The following is an 11,638-nucleotide window of genomic DNA, read 5'->3' as shown; positions in this document are numbered from 1 at the left end:
TAGGTAAAACCTGTTCTCCAGCGTGTTGGCATCCTGTGGCTGGTCGGCTGAAGCTGGGGGGTGTGAAGGATCTGGAAGCTGTCCCGTCCGAGGTGTTGAAACCATAACAAACATTATTTATGAAACTCTGGCACAGTTGTGTGTAGAACGTCGGCTCCGAATGTCACTGCAGGAGACACCACCCTCTGGACGCTCCTTTAAAATGTCACCCTTTATTCCCTCAAGAGGGCTTTTGCCTTGCTAAGGGGCAAGGGGAAACATGCTGATTTAAAAAATAATTTTAAAGCAACTGCCGACAAAAGTAAAAGAGATCAGAAGTTATCAGGAACCTAAGAAAAGCCTAAAGGATATTCAGCGGCATGTTTAGGGTTTCTGACAGTCTGCTCTCCTGGATCCACGCACTTTTATATGTCTGACGCTTTGTGGCCTTTCTGGGCTCGGTCGAGTTCTGGCCTTTCATTGGTGGTGGCCGCGTGAAAGTTCAGAGTGCAAGGGCTCGGAGCTGCTCAGCTTGTAGCAGATGTAAACACGTCCTGTGGCTCCTTTTCTTTTCCATTTCCGAAAGGGTTCAGCAGAATTAGGCATGGAATTTTAAAAAAATCACTGTGATAATTTAAATGAATGGTGGTTTGGTTGGCTGAAAAAAGCCCACTGCCAGGGACTACGTTTGCAGTTGGTCCAGGCCAGACTGGCCTAGGAACCCACCTGGACCCAGGAGGTTACTGCAGGAAGGCCCCTTGCACAGGCGGGTTTGGGTGGTAGCTTGTCTTGCAGCTCGAGTGCCCGCCCCTTGCTGGAAGCAGGGCCTCGGGCTGACTCCTCAGGATGAGAGAGGCCTCCCATTTCACTATTTCCCCAGGGTTATTTGCTGCAACGGATATCCTTCTGCAAAAGTCTCCTAGCAGTGCCTTTGGGGGTGGGCTACTCTGTTCTCTCTGGAAAGGTGTTTTGTAATTTTTTTTATCTCCTCTTTTCTGGCATTCTGCAGGGTTTGCAAATTTGCCTGTTTATTGTCTGCTCCGCTGCTTGGGATGAAAACTCTGGCCTTTCCCTACTCGCCCCTATTTTCAGATTTTTCAGTTTCCTGGGAAGGGGCTGCCCTGCTTTGGGGTCCCCTGGTCCCCAAGGCCCTCTGGGCATGGGTGCTCTGCAGCCCTGGCCCATCAGGGTGGCACTTTAGCCTCTGCAGAAGAGAGGGGCGGCCACTCTGAGGACAGTAGCCTGCTGGTCCTCGGCTCCCTCCTGTGATTTGGCTTCTTTTGTTGACTTTCCTTCTCCCTTTCTCCGCCCTGTTTGCCAGAGGGGGGCGGGGGGCTGCTTTATCTCTACTCTCCACCGTGTCCTCATGGGCCAGGGTGGTGACTGAACGGGATGGGCCGCCTAGCAGCTGTGTGCTGTCCGGACCTTTGAACTGGAACCGTGGCTCACACTTGCCTTTCCGACAACCGCGTCTGAGCCATCTGCGGAGAAGCTGGATTCTTCTGCCTGACGCACGAACGCCGGCCTCTGTATGCCAGGTGCTCGTCGCAGGCCTGGCAGAGGCGGCCACCGAGAATGACCTTCCAGACGCCACAGCTTTGGCACTAGAGGCTCTTAAATAAAAAACGCTTCTGGTGTGAACCGTGTATGCATCAGTTTGGAGGTTTTCTGAGATGGAGGCCAGCAAGGTGCCTTCTTTTGATGAGGGATGTGGGCCTGAGGCTCAGAGGAGGGCAGAAGGGGTGCCCAGGAGGAGGTACTGGGCCTGGGTTTGAAGCCCTGGGTGCCTCAGTGCTGGGGCTTGGATCGAGCTCAGGGGTCAGGTCCCACCCAGGCCCCTCTGCCTCTAAGTCCTGCCAGAGTGACAAAGTTCTGTGGGATTCCAGAGGTGCAGAGACAGCTGGTGGTGGTAGGGAGGCTAGAGGTCCCCTGTTGTGGGCAAGGCATTTGTGGTGACCAGTGCTGGGGAGAGTGGGGTCCCAGGCAGAGGGGAGAAAGGAGGGTGGGATGGGGACAGGAGGCTGCAGGGGGCCTTCCTTTACCTGCGTAACCAGCTCTTCCTCTGCGAAGACAAGTTCCGTTTCTTAAAAGCAGAGTGAGTTGGGTCTCGGGGAAGCAAAGTTGGGCTGGAAGGAATATCAGACCTGGGTGGGATGACTTCCTTTCTCTAATGCCGCCTTCTTTTTGTTCTTTTCATGGGCGCTTCAGAGGGGCCAACTTTGGGGTCCAAAGGGACAACACTGTCCAAATGGATCCCACACCCCCCAGTGTTCCTGCCGTCCTCCCTCGGTGAAAGATTAGATGTTCCTTAGCTGGGGGCACCCCGATTCCAAAGACCCGGTTCCCGTTCTTTTGCGAGCATTTGGGGACTTTTCAGATCACGTGTCCAGTATCGGCTCTGGAAGGTGTGACCATTATAGAGACATGATCTAGTCGGTGTCTTCTGGATTCACTTAAAAATAGGACTGGAAGTTATAAGAAAACATTTCAGACTGATTTAAGGAGCAGAATTTTGATTAAAAATGGATTTATTATAAAAGCGATGTTTTCATGGGTGACATTTTGGAAGACAGATAGTTAATTATAAAGAAGATAAAACAAGTTATCCGGATAACAATACCCTTAACAGCATTTTGACGTCCCCCTCCCCTTCCTTCCTTCCTTCCTTCCTTCCTTCCGTCATTTATCTGTATTTATCATTTGCAAACCTTTATTGAATGCCCACTTACTCTGGGCTCTGTGTTAATTGGAAGGCTCGAGAAGTTGAGTCTCGGGAGAAGACCAGACACGTGACCTAGAGGGATGACAGATCATAAAGGGCTGTGACAGGGATGCGAGGGCCTCAGAAGACTTGACAAGGGAGGGACCAGCTCTGCTTGGCGCTACGAGTGGCCTCTGGGCTTCTGTGTGGGCGCCTTTTCGTGTTTTTCTCTACACATTTGGGTCCTGCAACCTGATTTTTTCACTTACCATTATGAGTATTTCCTGGTGTCCACAAATATTTAAAACGGTTTTAAAAAGAGCCTTAGCATTGTGTTTTGTAGAATTGCACGACGAGGGACCCCACCTCTGATCTCTACTGGCAAAAGCAAAGAACAAGAGGGGCCCCATGCCGAGGACAAGGAGTGAGGTCCCTGGGGTCTGAACTGGACCCCAAGGAGAACTCAGACGACGGTTGGTTTCCTTTCCTCCTCTTTCGATATTTCAGCCTGAAGCCTGGGGAAGGATGATGTCTGCCTGAGCGCAGAGCTCGGCTCACCACGGTCCAGCATCAGCTCTGCTCGCGGCCAGGCCTGGCCATCACCACCCAGCTGTGTGCAGTTCTGACCCTCGGCTGTCCCCACCCTGGCTGAGCAGCTCAGTGACTGTCCTTGTGTCACTGAGTGGAGACCACAAAGGGCAGCTGCTGCCCGTGTGGAGCCTGTCCAGGGCGGGCAGAGTACGCTGGGGCTCCTGACCCCGCGGCAGACCCATCGGAGCCCCACCAAGCCTTCCCAGAACCGCTGTGGGTGTCGCCTCAGCACGAGCCCCCAGTGGTCCTGATGTGCAGAGACGGTTCAGAAGCACTGGTCTCCCCGAGTCCTGTCCTTGAAGTGGCCATCGTGTGAGGTTTGGATTCAATTTTGGTTGTTCTCAGGTGTCTATCCGGTTGTCCCCACACCACTGACTTGGGCTGCTGCCTTGGTCAGGCACTAAGTTCTATATCAGACTTTCACGTTCAAAGCTTTTGCATCTTAGCCCTACGGTATCAATGATCATCCTTGGGTTGAGGTCCTAGGGCCTGGAAAGAGCCAACCCAAAGCCTGCACCCCAGCACGGAGCACTGCCAAGCAGGAGGACGCCGGGATGTGTAGGGTGGGTGTGCCGGCTGGAAGGGCACTGGGGGGTCATGGAGTCCAGCATCGTCATTCTACGCTTGAGGAAACTCGGGCTCCCAGAGTTTATGGGAACTCCAACTGTTTCCTCCACAGGAGGGTAAATTCCCTCTGAGCCTGGAGCGTCTGTAGCTAGAACCCTAAGCAGTACTCAGGCGGAGGCCGCTGTCCTCCTCTTCCTCCGGTTCTCCCTTCTACACCTGTGCCTCATGGCTTTCCCGCCCCACCTGGCGGGGGGGATGGTGGGTTGCTGAGGGGTGTGTTGGGGGCACCCCTCCCCCACGTCCAGACTGGAGAGGGTGTGGTGACTGCCCGCGGGGCAGAGAGTGGATTTGGACCCACCTATAAAAAGACCTCAGATCCACAGTGCCGTGCTGCCGGGGGAGACCACCGTTAGGTGTTTCCCAAAAGCAGTGAGCTCAGTGACTATGGAGTCTGAAAGCCTTGAACTTCACCAAGGGGGACGAGAGTGGCATCCCCAGAATGTTGGCCGTAACCAACCGGGGCTGCTCCTGCTGAGGCTTCAGCTGCATGTTTCCTGGTCTGGAGGCCCCGCCAGGGCACGCCCAACTGGGGGCAGGAGGAGGGGCACGGGTCTCAGTGGGGCCCAGTGTGAGGTCCACGGAGGCCAAGGCAACGTGAGGATGCACGCGAGCTCACCACGGGAGCCCAGAGTCAGCAGGCCTGTGGCCTGAGACTCTGCATTTCCAACAAGCTCCCAGGAGAGGCCACAACTTGAAGAGCAAGATGGTAGGTTACCTTTTTCCTGCACCCTGCTTCGCCACCACTCATGGCTTTCTGAGTTCTGACCCTGGAGGTTTAGGCCACAGGCCCAGCATCGTCCCGGACCTGCCCCCTCTCCTGCAAGAGCCCTAGTTACTGTTATGGCTCCTGGAAGTCCTAGTTGAAGGGTCACCTGTGCCAACTCGTCCCAGATACTGGAGGCCAGAAAGCAAGGCTGAGGATGTCACTTATGTCCTAGAAGAGAGCAGGGACGTGGTGGGGTGACAGTTTCCTTCCCATGCCCAAGAGAACCACCCTGCTTGGAGGATCAGGGTTTCCGAGATCTTGGGAACCTGGGAAGATGGCCCTCATGTCTGAGGAAGGGTCAGCTAGTCCGAGAGGAGGGTTGGTTGTCAACCCACATGGATATTTGACTCTTCTGGTGAGCGGGAAAAAAACTTAAAAAAGTACTACAGAGTTTCCTTTCCTTCTCAGCAACCTACAGGTGAAAAACTCAAATCAAAACTCAATCACATAAAATGTCTGGGGGCGGTGTTTTGACTTTCTGGAGGAACAGGGGGTATTCCGGGGGAGGGCTAACCGTGTGAACCGCAGGCACAAGTGCACACACTTTTAGAAAGGGGCTTTGCATGTTCCTGCTTGTAAACGTGCTTTCCATCCTCTTGCCGCTGGAATGTCCCCTTGTTCCCAACGTCCAGCCTCATACTCTTGCCAACACTGCTCTTTTCGCCCATCCTCTCTTGCCTCTGCGTACTCTTCCCATCCCTTCCCCCATAACCAAAAAAAATTCCAAATCCCCCTGCTTGTTGCTTGCAGTTAGTTCACCCTCTTCTCTGAGCCTTGGGATGGTCCATTTCAGGCTTTCGGGACCTCCCCTCCTGCCCTAAGCCCCGATCACACTCTCCCCCACTGCCCTGCCCGAAGCCAACAACACTCTTTCTCTCAGAAGGTGCCATTATTCAGACGTACCCCAGGTACTTGTTGACATGACTGCAAGGTCATCAGAGCATTCACTGGTCCAGCCTTCCCCATGATGCTCCAGCTTCCAGGAGGCCATGGACTGTTAATTCTTTTTTTTTTTTTGTGCCAAGTCTGGGCACTTGGGTGGAGGGACAGTAATCCCTTTTGACAGTGACAATAACAGTAGTAGGAAGACCCGGCAGTGAGCGACTTTGGAAATGTTTTTAGAGTGACAAATCGAGTCAACCAGCACTTTACTATAAGAGTACTCTGAAAGCCCTCGTTGATCCTGAAAAGTCTCGTACAAAAGGAGGAGACAAAAGAAGAGAATGAAGTGAGGTAAGGGGAGGGACTCCCAGTATTTGTAGAGGAAGGGGGAGTCCATCACTGCAGCAAAAGCAGGGGTGAATCCCCGAAGCTGACTGTCCTGAGTCTCTGGGCTTCATAGGAAACGCTGTGATTTCATTCATTCACCCTACTCCGTGCCAGGTACTGTTCTAGGAACTGGGAACACCCTAGTGGACAAAACAGACTTAGCTTCGGTTTCCGTGGAATTTATACTAAGCAAAAGACAGACATGGAGCAAATAAAAATCCTGCCATCCTGCTGAGAGCTCTAAGGGATGATGGAGCACAGGCGGTGGTCAGCCCTGAATTGAATTTGAAGGGACAGGGCTGGATGAGGGAGGACCCGGAGTGAGGCTCAGGAGAAATGGCTACCAGGTGGGCTGTGTCCTGAGACCCCCACCTACTTTCCTATTGAAGAGACTGGAGCTGGTTTCCCAGAGTCAGACGCCCTCTCCAGGGCAGGGCTACCTGATTCCTAAGAGAGCCTCGTGACTCCTTGCAAAGAAAAATGTGGAAGAAGAGGGTGATGGGTTTTAATTGTTCTAGTTTGGATTCTTAAATTTCACTTGGCAAGAAGAGGCCTCTAGCAACAAGACGGTTGATTTCATAGAGAACCTGCATCTGGATCTAGTTTCACCTCAGAAAAGGGAGCAGTGAAGGCTCCTTGCAGCGTGGGGAGGGGTGAGGTTTGGGACTGCCCCCTGGCTCAGACATTTCAGCATCCCTGCGAGGTGACTCCCATGAGTCTTTTTAGGGATGGGGACCCGCCAGGAGTTCCTGGTGAGAAAGGAGTTACAGGATGGCTCTTTCTTTGTAGGAAAAGTTAGAAGCCTAGGATGATGTTATCGTTTTCCGGACAAGACTTTTCTCTGCTTCTGACGCATGACTGCTGGCAGTACCAGACGGCACTACCATAATCCAAGTTCACAGCTTGAGGTCCCCTGAATCAACTCGATGACAGGAAGCTGAGCTGCAAGTCCATGGAGGACTGGCTCATTCACCTTTACTCTGAGAGCATAGCCCTTCTGGGTTAGGGTAAGGGAGGTAGGGGAGGGCTCGGTAGGGTCCCCAACTTTGGTGGGTACTGTGCCGTGGCTTTTGTGTACAAACCCATTGGAAGCACAGATCGGTTTCTAAGCAGATTTAGCTGAATTCTCAAGGCAAAAGAAGCTTCGAGAGCTGGGTTTACTCTTCTGGGTCCTCTTCTCTATAACTCTGCCTAGTAATTCCCCACTATCTTGTTATCTCTTTGATGCCTTTAAGAAGATTGTTCATTTTATAATATTGTACCTTTTAAAAAAAAAAAACTGTCTTCAGGGGACGGTTTCAATGGCCTAGTGGGCCATTTCCACCAAGGGAAGTCTTAGTTACTTCTCTTGGTACCTCCTTGACATGGGACTTCTTACCAGCTTCAGAGATGCCCACTGTGGGAAAACAACATCCAGCAGAGCTGGTGTAGGGGAAGGGCAGAGGGAGGCAAGCTGGGCCCTGGGGCAGGGGTGGAAGCTGGCTCATCTGGGCCTCTGGGCCACCCAAGGAAGCCTCTAGAACTGGTGTCTTCATTCACCAGCTGTTGAGTCCATGTTTCCCTCAGGAACTTTGGGGATAGGAACAGCCTGGAAGGAAAGGAGTCAGGAGTGCTGGAGGCACCTGCAGACCTCAAAGGGTCAGAGAGGAGGGATCACATTGCCTGCAGAGATAAAGAGCTCACATATTTTTAGGGGACTCCCACCTAAGCATTTACGTAGGGTATTCTGTTTTTTTTTTTTTCCCTGAACTTAGGCAGTGTTATAAAAAGAGAGGCCCAAGTGGAAATCAAATTACATTTACATTTCTTCAAATTCACTCCAATTATTTTCCCGTATACTTATATATGTATTTTATCTACCTATCTATCTATCTATCTATCATCTATGTTATTGTGGTCAGCTTGTGCCTTCTGACCTATGGCCTTCTTCTGCCACGTCTCAAGGACAACTGTGCCAATGACCCTTCTTTGGCAGAGGATACATTGTATTTAGGTCTTTCTTGTTATAATATCAAATAAGGAGGAAGAGAGAAGCAATGAGGATGCTGAGTCCAGAGGGTCTAGATGTGGCCGGGCGCTCGGGAGGCTGGAGGTGAGCCCAGGAGACTCTGGGACAAAAGCCAAAGACAGGAATTTTTTCTCTTTTGAGTCAAATGCTGCACACTCTGCAATGTAAATCTTCTCCCAAAACCCCACATTTCCTGCAAATTTACAGAGTCCTTTGCAGGGTTGGTTTGGTTGAATTTGAGGTTCCTGCCATCTCTTAGTCCTACAGCGTAGCTGAGGGCACGGATGGGTTTCCTGAGGAACGTGCTGTCATTTATCTGAACCTTCTCCTATCCTGGGACCACTATGTGGCTTCCAAGTTTTCGTTGTTATAATTAATGCTTTGAAAAACCTTTTATGAGCATCTTATGATTGCCTTCTCTTATCCTTTCTCAGGATAGATTCCTGAAAATGGGATCTCAGGGCAAAAGTTTTTGGTATATTATATACTATTGCTTTTATTTTTTCTACAGAGTTTGTACCAGCTTGCGAGCCAAGAAGCCTCAGATAACATGAGTCTCACCCAGGCTCCCCTGTTAATGTGCCTTGTCCTGATTCCATACTTCCTACATTGTCAACTCCATGTGTGTCCTGGAGACACCCCAGGAGGAGAGAGGAGTTGGGATTGTTGGAGGGGTTTGCAGACCTCAGAAGATCAGAGAGGAGGGTCCCTGGGATGGAGTCTTTCTCTTCTTCTTAATGATTACCTTGGCCTTGGAGGTGATCAGTTTTGGATACCAAGGAAAACCAGGCTTCTGAGCTTGCAAAGCCAGGGTGGAGGTCCTCCTGCCTCCCCTGGTTCTCCCATAGCCTCTAGGGAGAAGGATGCCCTTTGGTAGCGAGCCAGCTATCAGTAACCGGCATTTCTGGTAACCGCGCCTTCGGCAGCTCGGCTGGCAGGGACCCTCCTCAACTTCGTAACTGCACAGGACTTGATTCATTCATTCATTCATTCATTCATTTCACAAATATTTACTGAGAACCTACTGTGCGTCATGCCCTATTTTGAGCTCGGGGGACACTCCAGCCTACAAAGCAGGTCAAAAAAGCCCTGCCCGTCTAGATTTCATATTCTTAGGAACGTTTTCCTGCATGAGGATAACGTTAGGAATCTTTCACTCTTTTAAGCCCTCGGAGTAGGACTTCCCTCTCCCTGTGCTACACAATTCCCCCCTCCGCCCCCAGGTTGACCTGTTCCTGAACGAGGACGGCTCCCTCCAGAGCTTGTATTTGCCAGCAGCTTAGGGTGCATGGAATTTCTTTAGTTTCTATCACTAGCCTCTGTGGGCTGAGCAGATCCCTTTATTAAGTGTAAGACCCGTGGGGTGGGGCAAGTTGCAGGGAAACCAGAGCTCAGTGTTGGCACCAGCAGGCTTTCATCGCAGGGAGGAATGCGGGGCTCGGGAGGCGAGGGGGTGGGCTGGGGTCCAGTCAGATGCAGCATGTGGCATACTCCCTGGGTGGCCCAGATGTCAGCTAAGAGAGCTACAGGAGAAGTTCATTCAGCCCAATGTTAGGACCTGAGATCGTGACATGGCTGGGGTTTAAACGTCTATCTTCAGAAGGCTGCAGCGGTTGAAAAAAAAGACTTGATCCAGTCCTAAATGTCTTCTGGATGCATTCATTTGCATTTTCTTTCCATTACACGGATTAAGAAATGGGATGGATCACATATTTGCATGATTGCAATTTAGCACTTCTCAAAATGTGTCAATGACTGAGCTCCCTTAAGACCAGCAGGGCTGCTGTGCAAGATTGGAGGGTGGTCTGCTGGATGGGCCCCTCCTGGCTGTCTTGGGCGGGGGCGCCACCACATCATCTGCGACCTGTGGGATCCCATGATCACCAGTGCTCCAGGCGACAGGTCAACAGAAAGCCAAAGCACGCCTGCGTTTTTCCTGCCCCGTTCTGGAAGGGGGCTTCTCACTGTCCCCTGGCCTCAGACTTCTGCTTGAATTAGCAAATGTGAAATACAGCTCCTGCACCATTCTCCGCAGACAGACCAATTCTAGGAGGTCACTTGAAACATACATACAGCTCACAACGTCAAGACTGGCGTGAGGAAGGGCAACCAGACATTTCTTGGTCCTTTCTGCAGACTTGGCTGCTTCAACGAGGCAGGGAGGCGGGAGTGGCATGCTGAGCCACATCCAGTCCTCAGAGATGCCACCAGCAGGGCCCCTCCCACCAATAGCTACTTCTCCTCCTCCAGTCCTGTCCTGTGAGGAGGGGAAGTCCTCCCCTGTAGGGCTAAGCTTGCATGTGCCAACCCCTTAATCGCACTCAGCCAGGTAAAGGGCTGTCCATTCACTGAGCTGCCCAAGCCCGCAGGAGGTAATGGAGGTGATGACAGAACTTTTGGAGGTGGGAAGGGAGACGACAGCTGGTGTGTTCACAGCACAGTATCTTTTCCGGGATGCAATACACCTGTGCCTAGTCACCTGCTAAATCTGGCTGTGAGCCCCACCGGCACTGGGGCTCAGACAGAGTGTCAGTTCTGTCTGAATTGACATGGAGACACGGCTCTGATGAGGGCAGGGCTGGTGCTCCATCCTTTCCCCCTCAGAAGCTAGCTTCCTGGGAGTACAGAGGAGCTGCCTCAGGTCTGGTGAAGCTCTTGAGTCCCAGAGTTAGGGGCAGACAGGTGAGGCCAGCGTGGTTTCGTGCCTCCCTGGAGGCAAGATGTCCTCTTCTAGATAAGAGGGCAGTTGGTGTGTCTTCTCCATCTGCCACCATGAATAAATAAAGCACTTAGGGAGGGTTCGTCCCCTACCGCAGGTATGGACATATTTTGGGATATTTTAATGGGGCCTGGGGAGAGGCTATCCATCAGTTTCTATGGTGTGCACCATGCAAGCACATACTTTACATGTGTTTTAAAAATGTAAGCTCTGGGAGCATCACAGAGGGCTCATGAGGGCGTTTTAGCAGCTGTCCAAGGGCGAGTGTCTCTCCCCAGTCCAGGTACCCCCTTGCTTTCCTCCTGGTCATGGATGATACTGTGCTGACAACTGTAGTTTTCTTCCTAAGACACAATTCTCCTCCAAAGGAGCATTCTAAGGGTGGAGAGAAAGCACCAGCCCATCCTTCCAGAACTTCTTAGTGTCTCTCTTTTATATGTGCCACATTAGCACCGTGTCAGTATCTCCAGGGCTTACAGAAGGAGCTTGGCAGGCAGGAATCCGTTGGGTCTCTGTATCTGATTGCTTTCTTGAAGCCCAATAAAGGACACCATTGTTTCTAGGAGGTCACTTGAAACATACATACAGCTCACAATGTCAGGACTGGCGTGAGGAAGGGCATCCCGAACCCCTGCTCTGGCCCCTACACCCCCAAGCTCAGCAAACTCCTGTCAGCTGCTTCAGGCAGAATCAGACAAGGTGTGCCCCGAGCCGGGAAGCAGCTGGGTCAAGCAGGAAGAAAGGGCAGAGTCCAAAAATAAACTGTTGATACTTATCTATTATACGGCAGCTGCTTATACTAGCTGGGGCAAGGACTGGCTGTTTCCTCTGTTCTGTATACAGTTCCCTTTGCAGGAGTTGGTCTACCCGGGAGGCTCTCAGGAGATGTTTGTGGAATTGGAAAACAATCCCCAATTAGATGCCTCCTCAGAACGGTTTTCCAAGTCTGCCTTCAAATTCAGATGCAGATACACCAAA

At 51.7% G+C, this 11,638-nt stretch overlaps 1 protein-coding gene across 1 annotated transcript in view; it reads left to right on the top strand.

The window, feature by feature from the left end:
- Positions 1 to 2,924, top strand: part of FAM174B (family with sequence similarity 174 member B) — a 32,384-nt gene extending 29,460 nt beyond the window's left edge. The window contains exon 3 of the mRNA XM_030873192.3: positions 4 to 2,924. Coding sequence (XP_030729052.1) covers positions 4 to 7 — 4 coding nt within the window. The 3' untranslated portion in view covers positions 8 to 2,924. The remainder of the gene's footprint in view (positions 1 to 3) is intronic.
- The last annotated feature ends 8,714 nt before the right edge of the window (positions 2,925 to 11,638 follow it).

This window comes from Globicephala melas, chromosome 2 (genome assembly GCF_963455315.2).
Source record: "Globicephala melas chromosome 2, mGloMel1.2, whole genome shotgun sequence".
NCBI lineage: Eukaryota > Metazoa > Chordata > Mammalia > Artiodactyla > Delphinidae > Globicephala > Globicephala melas.
This window is presented reverse-complemented; position numbering and strand designations above follow the sequence as displayed.